The sequence below is a fragment of the Procambarus clarkii genome, chromosome 92, assembly GCF_040958095.1.
Source record: "Procambarus clarkii isolate CNS0578487 chromosome 92, FALCON_Pclarkii_2.0, whole genome shotgun sequence".
In the NCBI taxonomy this organism is placed as follows: domain Eukaryota; kingdom Metazoa; phylum Arthropoda; class Malacostraca; order Decapoda; family Cambaridae; genus Procambarus; species Procambarus clarkii.
In genome coordinates this window covers 10,557,364-10,585,317 of record NC_091241.1, presented here as the reverse complement: position 1 = coordinate 10,585,317, position 27,954 = coordinate 10,557,364, and the positions used below count along the sequence as shown (strand labels likewise).

Sequence of the window (27,954 nt, the reverse complement as noted above, 5' to 3'; positions counted from 1 at the left end):
CTGAAACTGAGTCTCCCCCATAACTATAATTCGATAAGTAATTATCAAAAGAACAACTAGGTAAGTAAGGTTAAAGAGGAAAGAGACCCCAGGAGCTGAAGCCCACACCCTGCTATCACAAGTTGATGGAACATAATCTGCGGAATTGCATGCACAGGCCCCCAGACCGGACCCGGAGACCTGACTCAGCCGCCGGCCAGTTGCCACCCAAACCACACAAACACATTTATAACCTCCCTAAAACCCTCCAAATCGAAAGATCAAATTTTATTATATCCATGTGGATGATGATACCATCAAATAGGAGGTATTGAGGGTAAATAAAGGCGGTATATGTGGTGCGCAGGGCGAGTGCGCAGTGTGGTGGTATCAGTGGTGTCAGGGACGGCCTATCCTCCACATCACATGACCGTCCTCAGTCTCAGTCCCTCATACTGTCTATCCACGCGGCTTCCTGCCTCACTTCCTCACACCACAACGCCATGAGAGCACTACGCGTCCTCCTGGCTGGCCTGGCAGGTAAAACTGCATCTCTTTATTCACGTACTCGGTCCTCTGGGGTCCCCGACCTGGCTTGGTGTTCAAGGGTGTACTGCTATAGGGGTAGGATGTAAATAAATAATTTTTTTTATAAAGGAAAAGTATATACGTAGTTGATTTACAAATATTAATGTTGGATTTATAGATAGAGGTAGTTCATACAGTATCTAAAGCCACTAATATGCATAGCGTTTCGGGTATTCTATGTATGTTTTTGTGGTATGTATTCTGGTTGACCAATTATGTATTCTGGGATGTATTTGTTGTTTCTGGCATGTATTTCTGCGATGTATTCCAGTTGTTGACCAGATCACACACTATTCCAGTTGTTTCTGGCATATTTCTGCCATGTATTTGTTGTTTCTGGGATGTATTACTGCGATGTATTCCAATTGTTTCTGGGATATATTTCTGCGATGTATTCCTGTTGTGTTTCCTGGGATGTTGGATGTATTCTGCAATGTACTGTATTCCAGTTGTGTTTCTGGGGTATTGGATGTATTTCTGCTGATACAAGTTAGTTATACAGAAGACAGATCACACATTTTTATTATATTGGACAAAAAGATTGTAAGTTCCGTATACAAATTATTGGTCAATATTAAAACCACAATAAAATGCTATTAACACTTAGTCTTCTACTAGCAGTCCTCTCTAGTTATTAAATGAAGTTCAGGGATGTGATAGACATAATGTGGGCTTCATAAGAGCAACAGTGTAAGCACGCCCCTATTGTAATGGAACGCACACAGCACTAGTGTGTAGTCGGTGTTTTGGTAAACTCCTATTATAATTACATGATAGTTGTATAAATATGTACAGTATTCACAAAAATCAGCATGAAAATTACCTCTGTTGAAGACATTGAAAAACTTCAAGTAGATACTGTATTAATAATAAAGTTTTTGACTGGGCAGCAGACAATAACATTGTTTAACAGTGATAAATTCCAGGTATTCAGGTACGGTAAAAATGAGGACCTTAAATAGTATACAAAACACAACCAAATCTGCCCATAGTAGGAAAACAGCATGTAAAGGATTTGGGAATAATGATGTCTGACGATCTAACATTTAGGGAGCATAACCAAGCAAATATTGCATTAGCCAGAAAAATAATACAATGGATTACGAGAACTTTCAAATCCAGGGATCCCATCACAATGGTTGTACTCTTCAAATCACTTGTGTTGTCCCGTCTTGAATACTGCTCAGTACTCACTTTCCCCTTCAGGGCAGGAGAGAGATTGTTGAAATAGAGGGAGTACAGAGAACATATACGGCATACATAGACTCGATAAAGCACCTAAATTATTGGGATTATCTCGAAGCTCTCCAAATGTACTCACTAGAAAGGAGACTCGAGTGAGATCAAATAATATGTAAGTGGAAAATACTGGAGGGTCAGGTCCCAAATCTACACAGTAAAATAACAACATACTGGAGTGAACGATTTGGAAGAAAATGCAGAATAGAACCAGTGAAGAGCAGGGGTGCCATAGGCACAATTAGAGAACACTGTATGAACATCAGAGGTCCATGGTTGTTCAACATCCTCCCAGCAAGCATAAGAAATATTGCTAGAACAACCGTGGACATTTTCAAGAGAAAACTAGATACAGTAGTTTTCTTCAAGGAATGCCGGACCAACCAGGCTGTGGTGGATATGTGGGCCTGCGGGCTGCTTGGCTTAGGCCAGGCTTGGAGTAGAACAACTCCCAGAACCCTGTCAAGGAGGTATTGGAGGTAAACTGAATAATGTAAAATTAACAAAAATGTCATCAGAAACAACACACTTGTCTTCACCTGTCTTTGGTGTTTTTGTATTTTGGTCACTACTGCCCGAAACTATGCATATTGGTGGCTTTGCAAAATGTAACAATACCAATCCTATGTAATCTCGCAATGCCATTGTACCTTCTTGTGAATAAAAATTATTATTGTTGTGCTTGTGCACTAGCTAGCTGTCATAACTTCACATTAACTTTATTTAATAATAATTAATAATAATTGTATTGAGGGACAGGCAACCGGTGTATAAATGTTAGGCTTATATTGAGATCACCCTCCCCACCACCCTAAGGTCAAACTATTGGCCCTTTCCCAGGGGATTCATCCCCACAACAAGCTGACTGACTTCTGGGTTCCAATTTCTGCTGTGCGAACAACCGTAAGATGTAAGGAAATTTGACCAAATTTTCTCCATCCTTCCCCAGGAATTGAACCCGGGATCTATATGACTGCACTGATTACTATGATGCACCAAAGAGGTGTGGCTCGCACCCTACAGGCATGGGAGGTCTCGCATACCTAAAGGGCATCTTTTTAGGGTCTTGTATATGCCACACGCTTAATATTATGATTGCTGTTGTATACAGATTGTAGATAAAGTAACTACAGCAATAAAGAAAACATTATGTAGCTGGTAAGTGTTCTGGTGCATATAGTGTGTTGATGAACTAAACCAGGATTAATCTCAAGAAAATTGAAAGTTAGATTTTTGTTTATCTTTAGCTAATTAGGTTTGCCTTAGAATGATATATTGCTTATCATATATGTTCCTGTTAAGTAGAATGGGAAAGTTGTTGTATCAGTTGTTTCTGAATTCTTTCTTATGTTGTTCATTAAATATATTTTTTTCAATTAACTTTTAATTGGAGGAACATGCTATACATACATTAGGCTTTTATTGGCATCCCCAAAGATTGAACCACCAGGATGCAACCCCACATCAGTTGCCTATCTCCTTGGTACCTATTCACAGCTAGGTGAACAAAGCATTAGGTAAAAGGAAACGTGCCCAACCATTTCTGTCCATCTTGGCAATTGAACTTGGGACCCCCTTGAGTGCGAGTCTGGAATGAAACCATTGTTCATGTTCATGTTGTGGTATGTATTCCTGTTGTGTTTCTGGGATGTATTTCTGCGATGTATTTGTTGTTTCTGGCATGTATTTCTGCGATGTATTCCGGTTGTGTTTCTGGAATGTATTTCTGCGATGTATTCCTGTTGGGTTTCTGGCATGTATGTCTGTGATGTTTTCCGGTTTTCTAAGACTGCAGAATTATTTAAAAGATATATAATTTTGTATACTCTATATACAGTAATTCGTTTAAAAGATGTATTACTGAATAGTTACAAATTGCTAACCATTAAAGTTTGTTCCCCCCCCTTGCAGTGTGCGTGCTGTCAGGAGAGAGTGCATTGCTAGGAACCAAGAAGTGCACTTATGGTCCTGGCTACTGGTGTGATTCACTTGTGTAAGTTGATCTCTATTTAGTATCCTCATATGATTTAACATACTTAAGTACAGTACAAGGAACATGAAGGCAACTTACAAGTATTAGTTGCTACTGTAGTTTGCTTAGCACTCTTCCTAATAATTACCTTACTGTTACTATTTTTTTTTAATATTTCATACTTATCATTCTTCGTATATTACGAAAATGTTAATGAGTAAATGAAGGAGTTAGATGCTTTCAGTAAGATTAAAAAGAAAACTGGCAGTGGTAGAAATTGGTTGGCTGTTTCAATATACCACAGTCGTCTTGTTTCACTTCAGCACTTGGTATGTGTAAATATATATATTACACATAATGTAGTTGAATATTTAGTGGAAAGCTTTTGTCAAGAATTCATTTTCCCTTTAAATTAACATTTTTCACAAATGGAAACTGCCTTAGCTATGCATGTCATAATAGGAAAAGTTGTGTTTTTAATAAGTTAGGTGGAAATGTGTAGGTTTGTTTGATAAGCTCCATCGGGATTAGTTTGGCAGAAACGTACCCTTTTTTGAAACCCTAACACTCAAGACTTGAAAATATTGTTGATTCATGAACCCTTTTATTTGGCAACACAAAATAAAGAAAAATCATGATGTTTTGATTAGGTTGCTAATTCTTGTGAATATTTCTCTAATTAGGCAAGAATTTATAAACATTCACCAATACATTCAACAATACTAAACATGGATCCTGTAATATTTACTTACGATAAAGCATGTGTTAGTATTTTATCAAACACAAAACTTTTTGTTGGCAAAAAGTAGAATATTGATATTGTAGTTTGCCGAGTATTTGTCTATGTTCATCGAGGCTTCTCTTAATAGCAATGCAAAAGAGTGCAGTGCTGTTAGACACTGCATCCAGACTGTGTGGGAGAAGCAGAGACTGCCAGAAGACAATGATGACATCTGCACTATTTGCAAGAATATGGTTCAGGAGGCAAGAGATCAGCTCCTCAGCAATGAAACACAGGTAATTCCTCTAGTGCTGTATTGGGTAGAACTTGTCATCAATTCCATGGTGTTGGTTACAAATATTTAAGATGCTGATTAGTGTAAAATTTACTTGAGCATTATGAATGCAGCAATTGCTGGTTAATTGTGCATAGAAATATTTTGATATACTGTGAAAATACTGTTGATATACTGTGTTTATATTCTCCATTGCCTGGTTTTGTATGCAATATACAGTATACAGTATAGGTTCAAGTTAGTGAAAGGGGTTGATAAGAGTTCAGTAGAGCACAGGGAGAGAAGCGGACCAATTCGGTGTTCAATCAGCAGGACCAAGCAGGTTGTGAAAGCTCCAAACAGGAGTTGGGGAAATTACAAAATTTGCAAACTGTGCAAGGGAGAAAAGACATACCAATGTGACGTTCCACCACCCCTCCCTCATCCCTTTCGGAGGTTTATGGCTAGAACTAAACTTCCCTCACTTGTAGTCAATTGAGGTCACCAACTCCTTATTCATCATTCTTGGAGAAGGAAGACTGCATTAAGATGCATTGTACAAACGAGCCTTATAAAATGCAACAGTTATGTTCCTGGAAAATGGCATGTTATCAAAAAACACGTATAAACTGAATACCATAGTAGTAATAATAGGGTTATGTTCTCAGTCATGACAAAGTTGTACATTACATGCTTATTTTACTCACTGAAATAGTGTGAAAGGTTGGGTGCATGTGTGGAAGGATGAGTCGGTGCAATTGCCCGAGTGTAATTACATAATCAGAGCGACACTCGTGGTGTCGTGTCTTCCCAGCACTGTCGTGTAACGCTTTGAAACTACAGTACTGGCAGCTTTGGCCTTCACCAACCACCTCACATGTGTGGATGAAGGGGTGCCTATGTGGTGGTACAGTATGTATTTGTGAAGATAGATGTAGGGGGGTTTAAATAGTCTTGTTTCCAACACAATTTCCGTATGTACTTCATATATCTTGGTGCAACCCATCCTCCGAATTGACAGTACGTTTTAATACTAAGTGTAATAAGTACATTTCCTGACTGTTATACATAGTACATAATTGCACTTGTGGGGCTGTTATATTTACCCAACCCCTTCCCCCGATTTAATTCTCCTCGTTTTCTGTTAGGACACTTAAAATTTTAAAATGAAATTTTAATGTTGCTATACACAAGTTTTAAATATTTATTGAAATATTTTATTTTGTTTTATTTGTTTTATAAAACTGTAATATCAATATAGCTATAGGTTAAGTAGTAGTTGTAATTAAGATGCAATAAAATGCTTATCTTCACAAACTAAGACGGTTAGGTTAGGTCGTGGTTTTCTATTCAGCTTTTTCGGTAAACTCAAATATTCGCAATATATTTGACAGTACGATTTAATACTAAGTGTAAATAAGTACAATTCTTGACTGTCACACATAGTACATAATTGCACTTACGGGGCTGTGTACATTTACCTCCCCGTTTTTGGAGGACGGGCTGCTTGGTGACTTCTTCCCCTCCCTGGCTATGGGTATGGAATGGCAATGTGACAGTGATGGATGAGGGTTACATAAGGCTACTATGATAGCTTCTTAACATGGACTGCCACAAACAATATTATTTACCTAGAATTAACATAACAAGTTTGTTAGGGTTGGCTACAGTATAATTCTCTTATTTCTATTGCTCAACTTCATCAATCTTCAAATACCACATTGTATGCAACTTTAGTAGCTCTTACAATGACCACTGTACACACCAAGAATCATTTTATGGATATATTCTATGCTTGGCATATTGCATCAGAATTCTCACAATTTGTAAGTCAAGTGATGACTTACAAGTGTGGTCAACAAGTCGTGCATCCTTTGGCTTCCTGTGCTGTTTCTCCACATGTTAGTTCTTAACCATTACATTTATTAAGTGACTGTTTAAGGTTATCAAACCTGTGACTTGCATATTTTAAACAAAATACATATTTGTTGTGTAGCTATATACATTTTAAAAATTTTAATGTACAGAATATAGTTGTTAATTTGTTTGTATTGAAGTCTTTAACATCTTGGACCGTAATATGGGTGCTTTAGCTCAGCTTGGTATCTTTTTATTTTACATTGGTGACTAACCTTGTATTTTACCATAGTACATGACGTGAAATTTTCAGTATCCATCTTTGTTAATGGCTACCCACAAATTGATTTGTTTGCTCACTTCTCTTGCATAGATTTTTAAGAATCTACACAAGAATTTAAATGTTTAGATTTAAATGTAGATATAAATGTGATTGTCCATTGTCATTCACAGCAAAAGCTTAATGACTTTGTCTTCTTCATCTTTGATTTAGAGAGAGCTTTGATTAACAAAAATCTCTCCCGTGGTTGAAAATTGTGGGGAAAAAATAGGCTTTGTGTAATTGACATTTAATGATCACATCACCTATTGGTTGACATTGTATAGAAGAGACAGAACTGACAAATTTTGGAGAGTAATTGGTTCTGTATTGTTAGGCAGGAGTACATAGGTGTAAAATAATTTACATTATTACCTTATTGGTGTAAAATCAAATTAAAAAAAATGAAAATTGAACTAGATTACTAGAACCACCCCATTTACAGGCCAAGCATCACTCATTTGGAAAAGTTAGCATAGTGTTTGTCTTATAAATTGGGGATTGTCTTTTGTGTACCTCATAAATCATTGTAGTCAACAAGAAAAGTGCAACTACAGTAACAATCATTTGTGATGAATATCTTCAGGACTAGACCAAACTTTTGTTGCATATTTTCATGATCAGTTTTTGTTAGGCAATGTGACTTCTACTACTTCCATGTTGTAAATTGAAAGGAGTAATGTTATCGTGAAGTTTGCCTTGTATAGCATCGTAATATCCTAGAACTAGTCTCACTTTTATTTAATCAAAGTGGTAAGTTAAGGTAATGATTTGAGTTAGTGCTATACCAGTGAGCATACTGTAACATTGTGCTTAGTCTAGTAATTGTTTTCTTCAATTTGTTCAATTATTCATTGGCTGAAATCGAATAAAATTACTGAAATTGCTCTGTGGACTAGAAATGTTTAATGGCGATGTTGTTTGCAACGAAAAGTTAAATTATATTTTTAAATTTGACAAATGCCTTAATTCTGATACAAATACCATAGTTTTAGTCTTTTTATTACTTAGTTTTGTCATTTCATTTATCTTAGACATGTATGATTTTACTAGTTGCATATTAATTTTTGTATTACACCAGGAGGAAATTCAAGAAGTCTTGGAGGGCTCGTGCCGCCTAATACCAATCAAGGTGGTGTCTGATGAGTGTGTCGACTTAGCTGATGAATTCATTCCAGAACTTATTGAAACGTTAGCCTCTGCAATGAACCCTCAAGTAGTATGTGCAACTGCTGGCCTCTGTAACTCCATCAGGATTGACAGGTTGCTGCAACAATTCCAGGTAAAGGAATCTGGTATCCTTGGCAGAGGAATATTGTACATCATGGTTTTCATAAGATTGTTATTCAGTTGGTTTGTGATATCAGGGCTACTTGTGCACATGTCAACATGATACATTTATGACTTGGTCATACAGTTTACTGTTAGTATTAAACACCAGTCCTCATTATACTACCGTGTTTAGTGTAGCCCAAAGATACCTTTCTTTGGGCTTTCTTTTATGCTCACTCGAACATTGTTGTTATTCATGTTGGACGACTGATAAAAAAGTAGAAATAGTGAATGTACCTTAAATGCAAGATGTATACTGTATAAATGTTTCTTTTCTTGTCTACAGTATCACTATACCATACTATAAACGGATCTAATTTGCCCAACAAAGCATTTAACTATTGATGAGTTTGATCAAATTTGAGAAAATTATATTTAATAGTAATAACTGGGCTAAAGGTCTACTTTTAAGCTTGGAAAATAGTGTAGAGGACATGCAGGAGAAGCATTTTGGAACAGTATAGTGCTTTTACCAGAAGCCTCATTTACAGGGGCTTCTGGTAATATAGCTTCTGGATTGCTATATTTGCTTGTACATATTTTATTCTGTTAGGTGTGACAAATTTGATTGTGTTACTACAGTACACAAACATTTTAAGTTAAAATGTTTAATAGTGATAATTTTATGATTGCAATACCTATCATGATGCTCTGTATTTTGAAATGTCTGAAGATGTACTGTATCTTCATGGCAGGAGAGTCAACGTACCGAGTCCAATGAGATTATTCCACATAAACAAGTTCAGCATCCACAGCCAGGCGATTGCGAGTCCTGCAAGGATTTCGTTTCGCGCACTATCCGCCTAGTGAAAACTCATTCCCGTTCTGAGGTAAGACTCGCAACTACTTGTTAAAACTTGCAGACAATTGGCCCTTGGACATGATTTGATGTTGCATGTTCAGTCTCTAACCCATGAGTTTATTCAGGGTACAGATAATGTTAGTGACCAAATAACTAATTTATTTAGGTATTTTAAGAATGTTATATATTAAGCCAATAAGTACATTCTATAGTTGACCTGCCACAGTATGCTTTTTTTCCATTTGGGTATTTGCAGAGCTTGCGTCGTAACTTATATATTTTTTTAGACTTTACTGCAAGGCTACTGATTATAGCATTTTCAGTGCTCTTTTAGGCAACAGTGTCATGCCAAAACTTCATACTCCAGTGTATTCATCCTCCAGTTTAGCTCTGATATGTTGTAAATAATTTATCCAGTCATGTATTATGTTTTTTTTCAATATTTGCCAAAATTATGTAGAACATCGTTCAGTTTTGGGTTTATGTAATTTCCTCATAATTTTGTTTGCCTTCAGTTGCCACTGTAGGATATTCTTGTTTGCCATTTTCATTACAATGCATTTATCAAGGTTAATTTACTTTATCCATGTAATCACTCCCTGAAACTACTTGAAAGGTATTAGTTATCCTGATAAAGGGGCAAGCATGGGATCAATTTAATGTTAAGCATGTGCTTGTTGTTGTGACGTCTATTAGAAATTTACCTTGACCAATATTGTTATAAAAACAGCCTATGTCTTAATCTTCAGTTGATGGACCGCTTGTTTGCCATATGTGGACATCTTGGATCCATTTCTGATGGCTGCATGGCTCTTGTCGAGACCAATTTTGATGACATCTACCGTTTCCTCACCGAACAGCTGACCCCCAACGATTTTTGTGACCTTGTTGGTAAGTGTAGTTTTAGTGAAGTTTCCACTAGCATGAGAAGCTCCCATTTACTTTTATTTGTTGACCAATGCCCTTGCTGCAAAAAGTATTCAGTATTTGCAGTATTAGGAACTCTGTATGGATATAACATCACTAAATGCTCGGTGTATGCTTATCTTTCATAGTTTGATTATAATTTATAATTTTACAGATATTTTATGCTTGAGTCATAGATATAACTGACCCTTTTAGGATGTTATAAATTTAGGGACAAGCGTTACTGATAAAACACACAGGAAACTACTGCTTGGAGACGAACCTTTTTGTTCTCAAACCAGTACTGAACATGCTTCATTGCTACACTCATTTCCCACTTTCATAGGATGTGGATACATAAACCTGCAGGAAGGAAGGGAAAAGTATGGAGAAAGTAGGTTATAGATGATACTGTAATAAAGAAAGTGCACATGTATTTTCAGATATTTCAAAAGATAAATGCTAATTATTTTAGCAATTATTTTGTCTAGTTGCCTATAGTGCTGTATGTAGTTAATACAGTATTGTAATTTGGATCCATAAAATAACATACGATTATTGTCATTTACTAAAGATTAGATTATTTTACATTGTGCTTATATTGAAAACAATGCAACAGTGTGCAAGCCAGAAATAAAAAAGTAATGGTGTTTACACTCACTCACTCACTCAGAATTAAAAAAAAAAAAAGTGAGGCAATATAATAATTATTAAAACATTAAAAGTATCACTCATCAGTGAACAGATACACACCCTACCACACTGTAGCAATTTCATTGCACACAAATTTATATATTTGTGTGCAATGAAATCATGCCTCCACCTATCCTTGCCCTTTACCACATCCTGTGTTGATCAGTGCTCTTGACACATCCACACACACACACACCATGTTACTCATCTTGTTCTTTTATCCTCAAATTCACCAGTCTACAATCGTCCATTAGTTCCTTACAAAAAGATTTTGGTGTGCTGCTCTCAATTGTGCCAATTATTGACTTTGTCATTTCTGCATCTCTAGATATTTAAATTTCTTATTCTATTCTCCTAACACGGCACATGCTTTTGTGTCCAAATTTAAACAAAAATGAATTCTCTTCACCAAAATGTTGGGTAACTGATAGCAATTAAACTGGATACAGTTAATACAGTACAGTACAGTAATACAGGCTGGATAAGGTAAACTGGAGACACTGAACTTTGTAAAGAAGTGCCTGACAGGAAATCAGAGGGTCACACAAATGTCAGGCTGGAGGGATGTTGCAAGCGGGCTCCTTCAAGGTTCGTTCCAAAACTCATTGGTCTTGCTAATCTTGGACATTTTCAACTTCTTTAATAATTCATTTTGTGTGTGTGAAATTCATATGTTTAAATTTAGCCAGATCCTCAGCTTTATCTAATCAACAAAGCATATCCACTGAGTATGATAAGAACATAAAGAATTGGAGTATCATACCATCTCTGTTGGTCCATACTAGGCATTTCCTGTTTAAATTTCTCTCCCCCCGGGGACGCTAAGCCCCGGAAGCACCTCAAGGTAACTCCCCCCCTCCCCTCTTCACCCATATCCATATCCAATATATTTTTGGAATGTGTTCAACTGTTTCTTATAATAATAGATGACAGCCCATTTCACTCTTTCACAGCCCTATTTCCAAACCAGTTCCATCCTGTATCCTACCTAAAGTAACATTTTTCCCAGTTTATACCCATTGTTAAGAGTTGTGAGCTTATGAACTGTTGTACCCTGTTGTTGTACCTCTTTGTTATTCCCCTTATGCTTTGTACTTCTCTAACAAGTACAGATGGAGTCACTTGACTCTTCCTTGGCAAGCGTCGTACTTGTCATTCTTCTTTGTTCAGCATTTTGTCAACATGTGTTTTGTAGTACAACAACCAGAGCTGCACAGTGTAGTCAGTGTCCCCACCAATGTTAGATATAACTGAAATTATATTTGTTCTTCTGTTTCTGATGCTTATTATAAAACCTGCACTGTTTGCTCACTGTTTGTACACCAATACATTTGTCTCAGCCTCAGGTCACTGTTTGCCATGAATCTCAAGGGTGTGTGTGTGTGTGTGTGTGTGTAATGAACAAGATCTACTTATGACTGTATTATTGATGAGGTATACAGAATTGCTGGCCTTTTCCCAAGTTTAAGGAATTTGCATTTAACATTCGTGTTCAGCACTGGAATTCATCTTTTTTTTTTCTTTTTTTTACTGTAAATTTGGTGAAAATTTAAAATTTGGTAGTGATGAGCTACTATATCCATTCTTGCTAATTTTTCATTAGAAATGTGCGAGCCTAGAATGCACCAGAGTGACTTCTACCAGAAACCTGCTCTGCCGCACAGCGGAGATGAACCATGTGACTTCTGCCAGGCAATGGTACAGCACTGGCGAGATATTCTCACTTCAAAAACTACTGAAGAAGAATTCAAACAGGTATGATAAGTGCTTATATCCAAGGTGTGCACAGTACCATTATTTTTTCTTTAAAAAAATGGAAACATTACTCGTTAAAAACACGTATGTATTGGAAATATTTGATGCAGCCCTATTTAACCCCTTACATACCTTGAAGCTTGTGTGACCTAAAAAAAAAAAAGTTAAGATTTTGTTTGGGCTATTTATTTATTTTTTTTCTAAAGTTCTGTAGTTATGGAGTTATGCATCTGGCAACTATCCAGAGTTTGAACCATCGATAACAAATGATTGGAATCAATAAGGATCAGGAGCCCAAAATGTTAACAGAAGCAAGAGTATGGCTTGCATTATTGTTTACCACAATTACAAATATATCGGTTCATTGCCAAATTTACATTCATTAAATTGATGTGTGATGCATTCAGTTGGCCTGCTATTTTGTAGGATTTTGAATAACTGACTTTAAATCTTGTGGGGTCATAAATGTTATACAGAGTTTTAAAAAGCAAGGAAAAATTTCATTTTTGGGAGGTCTGTGACACAATTCTTACTTTGTATACACTGTACAGTATTGTATATTATTTTGAGGTACATTTGCTCTGTACAAGGTGTACCATGAATATATCTTGTGCAGTGGTGAATATTGTATAACTATTCTTGCAAAGACAGTACAGTTTACCATTTAGCTTGCTTACAAATAACGTTTAGATAATAGGAATAGCTTCAATACACATCTTTATTGAGTGCGTGCATGACATATTTTTTTTAAGGCTAACTTGGTTGTATATTAAGTTACATATAAATAACCTGATGCTTTTCAGATTTTGGATGGGTTGTGTCGACAGACTGGCAGTTTTAAGCAGAATTGCCTTTCACTCGTTGATGAATACTATCTTCCACTGTACAATCTCTTGGTGTCTGAAATCCACCCAAAAGAAATTTGTGCAGCTGTTGGACTCTGTGGTGCCACCTCAGTGTTTGCTATGGAGGTATGTACATTAAAGTACACTATTTTGGAATACAAGGCTAGGACTTGAACTTCAAAATAGCTGGTTTCTTTTTCACTCAAGTTTTTCTCATAACTGGGCCATAATATCCATGGTTAGGAAATTCACTTGCTCTTGTCTGATGTACCCATACCTCTCCTGTTGCATGACAAGGCTTCCACTCTCAAACACCGATATCAGGTAAAAAGCCAGTGAAAGTACCTGTACTAGAGTAATGAGTTAAGATCATTTGGTAAAATTGTAAAATATTGATACATTATTTTGAATACTCTAGTACTATATTGGCAAATAAAATGATACAATTTGGAATCTGGATTTTGTTTTAGAAATTCTGTAGGTAATAAGAGTTCATATGCATTAAATGTGAATATCTACTTACACGATATTAAATACTTTTTAAAGTACAGACAAGGGAAAAACTACAACCATATTCGTTATAGAATGAATTATTTGCCATTAGAACTAGGTAGGTTAAAGTAAGTCTACTAATTAGCCTGCATTTCTAACATTTATTTAACTTTACCAGGCATGGTACAGTATTTACATAATAATACTGTTACCACTTTTTCTTGGCAGCATCCTGTATGGCCATTGCTTGATGTACGTCAGCCAATCACGGTACCCCAAACACCACTAACAGCTGCTGTACGGGTTGCTTCAGAACCTGGTTATGCATTGGCAGGTGCCGACGAAGCTGCTAGTATCAATTTAGAAGAAAGAGTGCAAGAACCGCATCTGCCACGTGTGGCCCTTTCAAAGGCTTCAATTGGTAATGTAGTTAAAATTTTTATAATTGCAATTATGAATGGGTTTATGGAAAATTATGAACTACAGGTTTTTATTGACTAATAAGAATGATAGACATCTGGCTCATTCACAATATATTAGTTTACTGTTTTTCAATTTGTTTAACTAAAGTTGGAGACTACCCATTCCTGCTTCTGTTTCTCACTTAAATACTTGGTAGCAAACTTTTGTCTTGCTGCACATGCTTAATGCAAGGAAATTCCTACTGTTTCTATTGTATGGTAACTAGGTCAACACTTGGAATTGATGTATGCTCCTTCAAAGATTTTAACCATTTTGGAATGTAGATTTGACTTTGAGAGCTACCCAACACATCATTGTTTGGTTTTATTAGCAATGAATGTGAACAAAATCTGTTCTGTCTTGAAATTAGGTTTGCTACTTTATTATAAAATTTAATTGAGTCAAATATTTTATCCTGTACTTGGTGATATTGCCTGGAGAATGATTCGGTAATTTTGTTTTAGTTGTAACAAGTTCAAGGGTAAGAATTCACACAGTGGCTTAACACTTTCGCTCACCCAGCGCGCCACCCCTCGACAGGGCGATATGGGCCCCAGCGTGTCACGGAAGCGCGCGTTAATTCCGAAAAGTGTATACTCTCTTTAACTTTGTCACCTCAATTCTCCTTCTACGAGAATAAATTTGGTATCATTGTGTTCGCAATAAAATTCTCTACAACACTAAATGCATATAAACTCCAAAAGCCCGGCTAATTACCCGCAGCAAACAGAGAAAGTGCGAACGAGTTACCCGGGAGCGCGCAAACGGGATAAAATGTTTTCACTATTTTCACTCTGGTCACCTCAATTTTTGTCCTAGGTCTTTCATTTTGGTCTCAATGGGTTCGTAATAAAATTCTCTAGAGGAACATTAGCATATAAAAAAAAACACCTGGTCACGCTCCAACCGCCGACGAGTTGAAGACGGGCCACGCGTTAGCCGTGAGTGAGCGCTCAGAGGCCTTCCTACTACACTCCCAATTCCCACCCTTTTCAAGCCTTTCTTTCGCAATTTTCTTCCTGGAAGGGCCTTGTTCATGATTACTATCCATCGTGGAGTAAGCGTAGATAGTTTCTAAAGCCGCAGTAAGAAATATAGCCACGGAAAATAGCCGAAATGTTCACACGTTTGAGATGCGAGGGGAGACGACATTGGTCACAACAGTGGAGCAAAGACAATGGGCCCACGGCGTGTGCCAAGCCGCCTGAGGGCCACGAGGCTCAACAAAGGAAATGGGAAGACATCGGCGCACATTTTAAAACCAGTCCCCAAAACATCGGATACAAACCTGATTTTTGGCGAATTTTTAAAGTGGATGACGCAATGCTGCGTCATCCCCGGCATTACCGCCAGTAAACGGATGACGCAATGCTGCGTCATCCCCGAGCGAAAGTGTTAAGTAAAAAGTGCCACATTTGGTATTTTAGTATCAACTTCTGTATTATTTGTAAGAATGGAAGGTCAGGAGGCAAGTACTGTGCTGTGTATCGGAGACAAACCTCGAGATATGTAATGATTGTGCTGCTGAAGGTAAGGGACGAAGGGAGATTGTTATCCTGTTAATTGTAAACTATGGTAATGAAGCTGATGTACTTAAAATAATTGGAATTTTCCTTTTCTATGAAAACAGATGTTGTGCCAGTGGGAACAAATGGTGTCATTGGTGCTGCTCTTGGCAAGGGTCATGTTGGAGACAACAAGTGTGTTAATGTGCGAGTTTGCACTGCACTTCCTCCAGAATATGCTTGAACAGAAGGACACTCGTGTAAGTATTGGAAGTTAGTATTTCATACTTTTAAGGAAACGTATATATGGTATTATGGTTGTCAGCATTGAATCTTAATGCACCTTCCCCTTAAGTGTAGGAGCCTACTACCAAGCTGCATTGGCAGAAAGTGTTGTGCACGATGATTTGGCTTCCAGTATGAAGTTGCTTTAGGTTTGTACGTAAATGATGGTTTGGAAAAGTTTTCATATTGCAGCTTTTATTCAATACACGAATTTCCTAAATTTAATTAGTCCATTGCTGAAAGCAGTAAATCGTTGCCGTAATAAATTTGTAGCTATATGTATTTTGTGAATACATGATTTTGGAATGCACTTTCATACTTGTACTGAACAGTACTATGCATTTTAGTGCAGTTAGAAGTAATTTCTTTATTTGATATCAAACTTAGTAGTTAATTTCTTTTTATATAATTTAAGGATACGAGTTGGCATTTAAAACGGTTGCAAAATGTTGGGAATAGAATTGCTTTTCATAGTGATCTTGACATAAGATAAACAAATAAGCAACAGTAATATTAACAGTGTTTACTAGGAATCCATTATTAAGAATATTAAGCAGATACAGTATGGCATTGCTCAGACTGGTAGAAAACTTAAGAGGAAGTTCTTGGTGCAATGAGGAAGTGGCAGTAGTAGTCGAGGCAAACTAGGTTGTGTATAAGATGTGAAAAAGAGGACAAGAAAATTGAAGCATGATAAGAGCAAAAAGTTTTAAGAAAAAATCAGTTAAGCCAACTGCATGACTATTATTACTGGCCTTTGATTTTTTTTTTGCCATTTATTTTTATAACATTCTAGTATCAATGCACCTTCCAAGCATTCTACATTTCATAAAATAGTCTGTAAGTGGTGGGAGTTCATAATACTGTACTTGAATTCAGGTGGTGGACTATTGGAAAGCATCTTTCATGCAGAGAGTAGTCGGCTGTAAAAAGCTTTTAAGTTTTATTTCGATGTTGTAATTTTATTATATTCGGTTTGCTGCAAAGTTACATGACAAGTTTTTGGTTACATAAATTCATAATACAAAAATATTTGCCAGATTTATGCTTTCTTTATTTTGCAAATTTTTAACCCCTTAGGCTGCGGACATTGTCAGGTTGTTGATTTCCAGGGTAATAGTCATATGAACATATAAACAATTATTGTCGTGGTTTTACACAAGATGCAAATAAGGATATAGTAGGTCTGTGGATGTAATGGAGTTTACCTTGACCATGAAAAAAATCCTGCTACCATTTCATGGTACGAATGTGGTTATCTTCATGAATACTGTATTACTAGGGGAATGCGGTCATCATTATATAATGATTTAAACAATTATTGTCTGGGTTTTACATTGTGATGCAAATATGGATACAACAGCTGTCGATGTAAATAAATAAAAACCAGTGCTAAAACAATCGGTGAAACATCCCTACATAAAGTGGGAGTGTCAGCAAAGTTGAGCGCCAGGCATTGACAAGTACCAGATGTAGTCTGCAGAGTGCCTCCACCCACTATAAACATTCACTTATTTTTGTGTTTTTATTTTGCATGCAAATTAATAATTCTATAATGAAAATTTATTTTGTAATTTCTTTTATTTCCCCATAGGCAGGTATGATGCTGTATAGTTGATGTCCTACGGGCTCACCATAGCCCGTGCTACATGGATACTTCGTTCTGAGTAGCTAAATCTGAAACAACAAACAAGCTGATGTCCAAGAGTTAATAAATGTACCATAAGAATGCAGAAAATTAATTTAGTGTAGTTATTTCTAATTTGGATTGTTTGCAGAAGGACATTGAAGATGCAATGGAACAGCTGTGTGAAATGATGCCACGCACAATTGCGGAGGAGTGTGAAGATTATGTTGAAGCTTATGGGGAACAGGTCATTGAGCTACTTGCTCAGAAAATTGATCCATCACTGGTTGGTACAAAGTTGTATATGTTGATTTACATAAATTTATTACGGATTTATTTAACTTGAAAATTATTAAACAAAACACTTGCCACCATTAGCACAATCTACAGTGCACAGTAACTAGTTCAATACATAATGAGGTTAGTTTATATGGGCTATTGGAAATGATTTCAATAAATCTCAAGTCTGTCCAGTTAAGTGTCTATCAGAATTTCTTTAACTAGTATTTCCCAGTAAATCTCACATCTTACCTGCAAAGATTCTGATTGAACACAGGGTACTAGATGTCGAGCGTCCATATTCTGATGTGTGACAGCACAGGTCAACTACCATTGGCAACCACAGGTCACATGACCTGTAGTTTTTTCACTCGTGCCTTATGTTGTGTGAAGGGGAATTTAAAAGCAATATACATCATTCTCATAATAAATTTGGACATCGTCATATTACTTGCCAGTCCCTCAAGATAGTTGTGTGCAAGTATGACTTGAGGCCGAGTAATGTTACAATGGGCTTCGATATTGTGACATTACTACATGCATGCTGTATATAGTTTAAAGCAAATATAGTCAGTACTTGGCCACTTTGATGTGCATAAAGTTTGTGTAGAAAATCACTTTAATTGTAATTTTACAAAAAATTAAATTAATGCTTACCAATCATTTGTGTTGACTAAATGGTTTTGGGTTATTTTATAGTTTGCAGCAAAGTTGTGTGAAACATTATCAGAAGTTATGATGGTACCTTTTTTTTTTTTTTTTTTTTTTTTTTTTTTTTTTTTATTGTAGTAGTTGAGACATTTGTGTTATTGTAAAAGCAGTGTTATCCAAAATACCATGGAAATGGATTCTTGCATTTACAGCCACATCTTTACCATTTATAAGTAATGGTAATGTCTTCTCACATAACATAATAAAAACCTACAGTTATATATTTGTTAATTTAACATTTATCTTCAATTAAAGGGCATTTGTCAAGGTTTCTCTTAAAGGTCATAACACTAAGATTCCAGTCCCTTTTTAAAACTGCACCATCTCAAAATTCCCAGATGTTGGAGAGGGTTGAAGGGAGATTCTTGATCATCCTCCATAGTTGTAATGTCATGGCTTAGTGTTACTGATATTCTTATCACTCAATCTTAATTACAAATTATTTGGCGAATAGTGACAATTTATTTGAACACCATATGCAGTCATTGTTTTGTTGATCTGGGCCACTATGGTATAGTCATTAATCATGTCACCTAATCCTTTAAAGAAGCCCTTTGATGGCTGCCACCATGCTAATACTAGTGCAGTACCTGTAGTTGAAAGTAAACCACTGACCCAATTAAAATGGAAAAATAATTGCAAATAGAGAAATTGTTTATTATATTCATGAAACATAAAAATGGATGTGAAAATTTAATACTTTTTTCTTGTCAGATTTGTCCAATGCTGCACCTGTGTCCAGGTGTCACAAGGAGTGAAGTGTCAAGCACCAGGGTAGATGCATCGTGTGCTATGTGCGAGTATGCTCTGACCACACTGGAAGACTATTTGAAGAAGAATAAGACTGAGGTAAATGTCTTGTATTTTATAATATGAAAGTTGTTTCCCTTCGACAACACGAAGAGCTTTGGTATCACAAACCCAAAACCAAGTAAAAACCCAACAAGAAGCATAAGTGCAACAAAACAAACAACTGCTTGAAGAAAATTAGGTACTATTAGGAGTATTAGGAATAGCGATTATTCACCACTTTTATTATATAAATATATTACAATACACACTATTGAATAATATTACTGCAAAAAACTAAGAAAAAATCAATCGGTGACATTGAAACAATTGGGTAATAATATCTGTGGCAACTCCCACCTGTCAGCGCGGGTGACGCTGACCGGCTCTGACGACCACTCTGTCAACGCCCACTTTTTGCCAGACTTCCTCGGTCAATTGTGCCCAAAATATGTCGCCTACGATTTTTTTTTTCCCCCGTGCTCAGGGGACACAAATTAACATGTTTAATGTAAATGTCTTCGGGACCCCTGAGCAGTGGAAGGGTTAATGTTCATTCTGAAGCATTTTACAGTAATTTGATGATGGTTAAAATTTGTTAAATACTCAAACGTCCTGTTTAGGAAGAAAATTCATGAGTAAACATGTATAACAAGACTAGTAAATATACAGTACTGTATAAGAAATTGGTGGATAATAATAATAATTTTCTTATAAGAAAAATGATAAAATACTGTATAGTATATTTTTTATTCAGTATTTTATTTTTATTCTGTAGTCTGTCAAAATGTTTGCATTATATATTGCACATAAATTTAAGATTGTTTTAAACTAACATACACTGTCTAGTTTTATTTAGTATGCTTGTTTACATATTGTATTTTTTAGACCGACATTCGCAAGGCTCTGGAAGAATTGTGCTCCGTACTGCCGACAACTGTTAGTGAAGAGTGCCGGACATTTGTTGATACCTACTCTGAACAGATCATTCAGATGTTGATCGATAATCTCTCTCCTGATCAAGTGTGTATTAAACTTGGACTCTGTCAGCCCAAAGGTTTGTGAGGTGTAGTAGTCCTTCATAGAGCTACCACCATTTTTTTAATTCTATTCATGGTTATTTTTCTAAAAGATGTAACATTGCAGTACCATCTATGGTTGTATAGCTTGCTTCAAGATTACACCATTTTCTTTTTCTCCCAAAGGTTCTAGTAGATTGTTTTGACTACTTTTTTTTTTCTTTAAGCAGTTTTGCAGTCACTTAATTTTATTAATTGCAGGTAGATATGAGGATATGCAGGTTGTCATTCAATCTCCAACCATCCAAGTTGCCTTGATACTATTCCTTTTCTGCCTTGTCCAAAATCTTTATCCTGATTCCTTCCAAGTGCTGTATAGTCGTAATGGTTTCGCACTTTCTTTTCTTGCAAGCTTTTCAGTCAGAGATTCCATGTGGCTGGAAATCGGGTGCTTAATGGCTTTGTGGTGGTTGTCAGTTTTATTGATATTGAGCTGAAAAAAGGGGGAGGATTTCAAAATAACAGCTTGAAATTTTTTTTTTTTTCCTAAATGACAATTTTATTTTATATTGCTATATAAAAGTTTGTCTGAACACATCAAAATAGTTTCCTTGGGACCTTGTTTATTGGTGTTTAATATTTATTTGTTAATATATGCCAGGTATGCTAGTTACAGGAGCCATGGTTTGTCTTGAAAGAACTTTTTCTCTGAAGAAAATCTAGTTGCTCTCATAATTAGAATATGGCTGTCATGTTAAAACCTTAATTATTTTTGTTTACTCTTAAACTTTGCAAGTTACTTTATTCTTGCAAGTTCTCAAGGCACCCCAGACATGGGCTCGCAGAACTTTGATTGGGACTGCCCTAGTGTAATTGAATTGTATACAGTATTATTTGTTTTTGCTTTTGTATGCTTAAGCATTTTCCATTACATAAAATAAAAATATAAAGACAAAATAAGCCATAATTGAAATAGCACACTCAAGTAATGAATGGACTAACAGTATTAATTGGATGAACAGTGTTGATTGGATTGTTCATCCAATCAGCATTGATTGGATGAACATGCACCTTAAAAAAAAATGCTTGGCAATGATGAAAGATTGAAAAATGACTATGGCGGTGAGGTTGAATGAAAATATAAGATTAATTGAAAGTATATTGGAATATCCAAGAAATATTGTGCATGTGTAGCCACCTTTTCTGTTTCTGTACAGTCAAAAATATCCTGATAAAATCCACTGGAGCTCTCGGGTGATTTGAACCCGCTGCCAAAGCACTCCCAGCTGCAAACTCTACCGCTGTACCACCCTGATTTTCTCTGTCACGTTAGGTGCGATGTTTTTGCTTAAAAAATATGTTTTTAGGATATATCGAATGTATCGAGTCATTTTTCTAGGTTGTAAATTTTCTTCTTTGCAGAATTACCCAAACTGGATAGTACTCACCAGCTTCCAATTTCACGCATGTTTATGGTATCCAATTCCATAGGTAAGTTTTTAACAAACTTCATAAATTTATAACTAGTGAGCTTTTATATGTTCAGATGTCATTGTCCATTATATTTTTGTTGTAATGATACAGGTGTCATTAACAATTGTAATGATGCATATTACAGTATTGTATTATTGTGTGTTAAGATAATGACACTGATAGATGTCAAGTACTGTATTAATAGTTTCATGGTTGGGATCTAAATCTAGAAGGATCTAAATTTTCTTTTACAAGGATTGATATCTTTAGTTGTGTAAGTAGTGACCAGAATGAGTCCAGTTAGATGTAATGGTTTGCCAGGCCCTGAAAGGGTTGCCAACATTTAAAATGGTTTTTGGAAAGGACAATTGCTTGTTTTACTCCTCAATGATCATGGGATGACTTCTGAGGTTTACACTACTATAAATTAAGAGCGGAGTAAGTGTGTTTATCCTATCCTGAAAAGTATTAATTTAGTCGGGCAATAAAAATGTGATAATGTTAAAAAAATGAACACTTGAAAAAGTGAAATGTCTTTTTTCAGATAAGATAAATAAAGGTGCTGAGGCACCCAAGATGGGACAGTCTGCTGTGTGTGTGCTCTGTGAACTAACAATGATGCAACTGGACCAGTTTCTCTTGAGAAATGCTACCAAGGTTTGTAGTCACATTGGTGTGAAGTGCGATCTTTGTACAGTATAGGTTACTTTATCAGGTCTATAAAGTGTTGGGTGACTATTGTTGCTTCTTTAAAGTACTTTATTCAACGTTGACCAGACCACACTAGAAGGTGAAGGGACGACGTTTCAGTCCGTCCTGGACCATTCTCAAGTCGATTGACTTGAGAATGGTCCAGGTCGGACCGAAACATCGTCGTCCCTTCACCTTCTAGTGTGTGGTCTGATCAACATTCTTCAGCTATGTTATTGTGACTCATCACCTGCACTTTGTTCAACCCTCAGCATATGGCTGTTGTCAAAATGATCACAACTGTGGAAACAAATATATTCAAGTAACTATTTTCTTGTGTAATGTGATACGTTTGCATTCTAAAGATAAGGAAAAAGAAAGTCTTTCCTGTTTTGGTACACTGTAGCTTTGTGACTGGGTCAGTGATTGTTCATAGATGTGTAATTAGCCAATATTGGTGCAGGGGTAGAGAACTCGATTTTTAAACATAGATGGGTTTGAGTATTGCTTTTACGTATTGGTTTACATAGTTTAGCGTTTGTGTTGAATTATCTCGGCTTACGTTCTCTTTAAGTGACAAAAGTAGTACATCTATATTGCATGTAAACCTGTTCTGACAGCTTGAAAGGAAGTCTTGTGCAGCTTTCTCCGTTATTATACTGCCTGGTGTTGTACAGCAGTGGATTCAAACATACAGTAATTTGTGTTCTGATCGATGCTCTCTGGATTTCCCAATTGTTAGGATACAAGATTCAAATCCCTTACAGTATATTGTTCTCCTTCTCACCCATCATTATTCTGGTATCAGCCTTGTAACTAATCTCTGAAATTAAGCAAATTATTTTTGCTCCCAGAACCTCAGCAAGCAGGTGTCATGTAGGCAGCATAATCTAGTACCTAAATATTTTTTTACATAAAGATGCATCTTGAATGTATGCCATATCATCCGAGGTAATCTACCCGAGCCACACATTTCATTAATACAAGTCCCTCCATGATAGGTGAGATGCCAAAAAGAAAATTAATAAGAGTCGATGAATAATTTGCATTATTGAGGTTTTCTTTTTTCTTTCCAGAATGAAATCATTGAAGTTGTAGACTTTATATGTGCCCACATACCAGGAACACTCCAGGATGACTGTATTGGTTTTGTAGAGGAGTATGGTGATGCGATTATCAAGCTCCTGGTTAATGAGATGAATCCCAAGGTTGTCTGCCAACAAATTAAACTTTGTAAACCACCTTCATTCACAGGTACGTCATGTCTGGGGTTATTGCCTTAACAGTAAATTTGTCTTTACAAACATTACAGTGAACATTGTGACATGGCACGAGGTAAATTAACCCTCAAAGTGAAACTAACTTATCTTTAAAATTGTCACCTCACTTGAGTGCAAATTCTGAAGCTTTTCAATGTAAATTGAGTAGCATATTGCTTATGTAAGTACCAATACTGCTGAGCTAAATTCCTCAAAGCAGGCATTTTGCTCAATTCTGATATTGCTATTTTAGGTCTGAGGGCTATGGCAAATTTACAGCTAGACAAGTGCCAAGTGTGCAAAGGTGTAGTTAGTTATGTGGATGAGAAGTTGAAGGACGGAGAGGCCACCACTACCATCGACACCATACTGGAAGAAGTGTGCAGGTTGTTCCCTCAAAATACAAAGGAGCAGGTGAGAATGTTGTGTGCTCTACACTTCACGCTCTTGTTTCTTGAATTAACCCTTCATGTTTGATGTTTAGTCATTAACCCATACTTTGTTTTGTAATTGTCTTAAATATTTATCCTCATATTAGTAAACATTTTGTTATAGTAGGTTGTGTTAAAATCAACTAGGCTTTGATCATTAATATTTCTAACTTTTGAGAGCTGCCAGTTTCCAGTTCTCCCTTGAAAATGCAGATATATCACTAGACATGTTTTGATGTTCATTAAAACCAGATTTCTGAAGCATTTCATTATTTTGGGATGTTTATAAAAAAAAATTTCCCAAGTTGTTCTTACAGCAAAAGATATACATGTTTCAGCATGTCTAGGTATACAGTCAATATATAAATATATAAATTTTGGGGTTTCCTTCATAGCAAATGATAGAACATATGTTTGTGCATTCAGGCGGTTTGCAATGTGTGTGGTATTAAAGTATGAGGATTTAGTTCCACTGACCGGCACTTTTGCAAGTATAATGTAGTGTGTGCTGCTGAACATCGAAGTAATCAAGGATGAAATGGATTAATGCAGATAAAACTGTGTAATCATTTTTTGCATTATTGTTTCATACATTATTGATCCATCCAGCATTATTAATGGCCGGGTGCATATGCACACCTGTCCATCCTGGTAACACTGTCACCCACGCTGAGTTGTATCTATTATACTATTTAAACTGCTCTACAGTATATTGTGGGTAATATATTGTAAAATTCTAAAACTCATGTATTGGGTTTAAAGTACTGTACAAAAATGGATAGGCTGGAAACGAATCATGCAGTGTTAATCCCAGTTTCAGAGGAGTGCTCTGATAACATTTTCTAGTATGTAAAGGGTTTCATTATAGATAGAGGAAGTGGAATAGTGTCCACTGTGTAATCAAATTCTTGGTCAACCCTGCATGGTTTTCATTTTTTTTATAAATCATTTTTGTATTACATACTATAGTATATACATTTTAATGCAGATGAAAGAAAGTTTATGATTGCATAAAGGCCTCAGTCTGTATAGTAATGTATTTAAACTCTTCAGTGCCGCAATATAGTTGAAGTGTACGGACCTTACTTGGTGAACCTGCTTGCTGAACTTGGTAATCCGGAGAAAGTTTGCCAGGAAATAGAATTGTGCCCTAATAATTCACCTGTGCGGCTTCTGGGAGGCGACAAGTGCACTTGGGGTCCATCCTACTGGTGCCAGACTCAGATGCATGCTGCCGCCTGTAAGGTGAGTAATCACACACACTAGTTTTGAGCTTCCACAAATGTCAGATACATTATTGCTTTTTGTATACTGTATTGCAAAACATTTGATTTCTAAGTAACAGGGGGAAGAATTAATTAATTTAGTTTTTAGTTGCCTCTCATTTAAAATATATAGTATTTGGTCATAAATAATAAATTTATTTTGTATAGAGGATTTTCTCACTTTTTCCAGAGAAAAATGTTTTATATTTTATCGGTGTTGGTAATTTAGGGCTATTCCTAGTAATGTTCAGTGCTGCAAGATTAGCATTACAGAATGTTCACCTTGTTAAAACAAGGCTTCTGATGAATACATTTACTTTAGAAGCTACCTACAGTATTTTTGGTGTGAAGGCAGTGAAATCACAATAGTTATGTGAAAATATTTTTCTCCTTTTGGTTTTCAATCTGGACTTCCTGGAATAGCCTTTTTTTTTTTTTTAACGGCATTTTCGCAGGTGTTTAAACTGTGCACAACAATTCTTGTTTGTAGATTTATCAGTTCAGATACCATCAATCTTGTGTACTCTTGGTATTACCCAATTAGTAAACAATTTGCATGATGTGGAAATTTATAACTGGTTAGGTAAAATACATTTTAATGTCGTTCCCTAACTGGACTATTTTGAATTTTTACAGGCTACAGTACATTGTCAAACAAAAGTATGGAAGAGAGTCGTTCCTCAAATTTAAATAAAGGGTTTTAATCTACACTGCTTCACCCTCAAGACAATATCATGATATCGGAAGGATGTGATTTTTTTTTTTAATGAAGACGGGAGCTATCTGGAAAAAAAAATGTCACTTGCATTGTGTTCAGGGAACTGATAATGATATTTCACTGCATGGTCAGTGGTTAATGCTAATTTGACAAATCTCTGATGGAACCAATTTAATGTGGTAATGTCCAACCCTATTTACAGTGCATCTGTAATGGTATGTATGTTAATACAAGACGTTTGTTTTTGTTTTTTTGGAGTGAAATGATAGTGTATGGTTTTAGAAGTTAATAATGTCTTCAGTTATTGCATCATTTCATATAACACTAATTTAATCAGATCCAGCTTTTATTTAAAAAAATTAGTTTTGTCTGGATTTTCGTGTGATTTGTGTAAGGCTTTTGTTACAAGTATTATTCAGACACATTGTGGGATACTTACCTTGTGTAGGTAAGGGATTGTTTAAAGAAAAAACAAGAGATCTTGAATAGACTACCCAAGAGTTGTGAAACGGTTTTGGTCGCTAGTTTTAACTTCTTTAATAGATGTTAATGCTACGCCAATGTTAAAATTTTATACCGCCTTTTTACTGTTACGTATTTTAAAAGATTGTTAATGTCAGTATATTAGTTACTGGAGAAATGAGTTAAGCAGTTACATACGTTGTAAATTATTCGTGATATTCAAGTACTGATGTTAAGCTTGAAGAAAATGTAACCTATTGTTTTCTATATAATGGTTATTACTAAATGCATTTTATAAATTTAGTGTGTTAGCCTTGTGTATCCTTATGTATGCGTGTCATGATTATGATGCACTTGGATTTTGAAAACTTTTGTTTGTATTCATAGCCGTGTCAGAAATTGAGTAAGTCTTCTACATATATACACACGCAGCTTTTTTTCTGCAGCATGTGATGCATACGTATATCGGTTCATAGTAAATTTTTATATCCTGTATAGCATATTTTATTGTATTTACATAATAAAGGATACACTCACATTGTGATTTCTTAACATTTTAAATAAATGTAATGGTGGTGATATCAACATTGTGTAAAATAGTTCGTTTAAAGTATAATTTGATACCATGATTCTGGGACCATCTTCCCACGTTCTGTGACAAAATGATCCTATGATTTAGTATTGGAAGCTCTGGGTCCTGGAATAAGGGCTCGCTCATTAAATTGTGAAACGTTTTGAAGAGGAAATATTTGATGTGTTCAGTGGAAGAAGTTAATAGCAAAAACAAGAGCAAGGACAAGACAAAGAAATAAGCAAGTGAAATAGGACTGCATGAAATAAGAGAAAGTGGTATCTGTGATGTGCTCTCCATATGATTTAAGGTTAGTGTTTTGGGTAGGTCAGAGAATGGTATTTCAAGCAGCTAAAGTATCATTGTGTTTGAATGTTAGTGGGAATAGGCCCCAAGAATGTGATGCGTAGTTTCTCAGGAATAAATGATTGGCATCAACTCAGATGATAGGATAATTTTAATTCTTGTATTTCCAATTAAGCTTGATTTTTTTTCTCTTTATGAAATGTTCCCTGTATAATGGATTTTATTACAGGAGGCTTGGGAAAATGTTTTCTTGGGAAGGGAAATGTTTTCAAAGTAATGTGATGTTTAACATGATCCTCTTGTCTTCCGAACATCACACAAAAAAATC

At 35.9% G+C, this 27,954-nt stretch overlaps 1 protein-coding gene across 1 annotated transcript; it reads left to right on the top strand.

Moving 5' to 3' along the window:
* Positions 1–359: 359 nt before the first annotated feature.
* Positions 360–27,285, top strand: Sap-r (prosaposin). The gene is given in 20 exon segments (XM_045769874.2): positions 360–519; positions 3,718–3,799; positions 4,648–4,795; positions 8,031–8,231; positions 8,977–9,111; positions 9,833–9,974; positions 12,286–12,437; positions 13,241–13,408; positions 14,003–14,195; positions 15,867–15,943; positions 15,945–16,001; positions 17,805–17,939; positions 19,358–19,492; positions 20,321–20,489; positions 21,874–21,942; positions 22,469–22,581; positions 23,691–23,868; positions 24,127–24,287; positions 25,358–25,549; positions 26,206–27,285. Coding segments are annotated over 20 exon segments (2,598 nt in total). The 5' UTR covers positions 360–482; the 3' UTR covers positions 26,260–27,285.
* Positions 27,286–27,954: the final 669 nt, after the last annotated feature.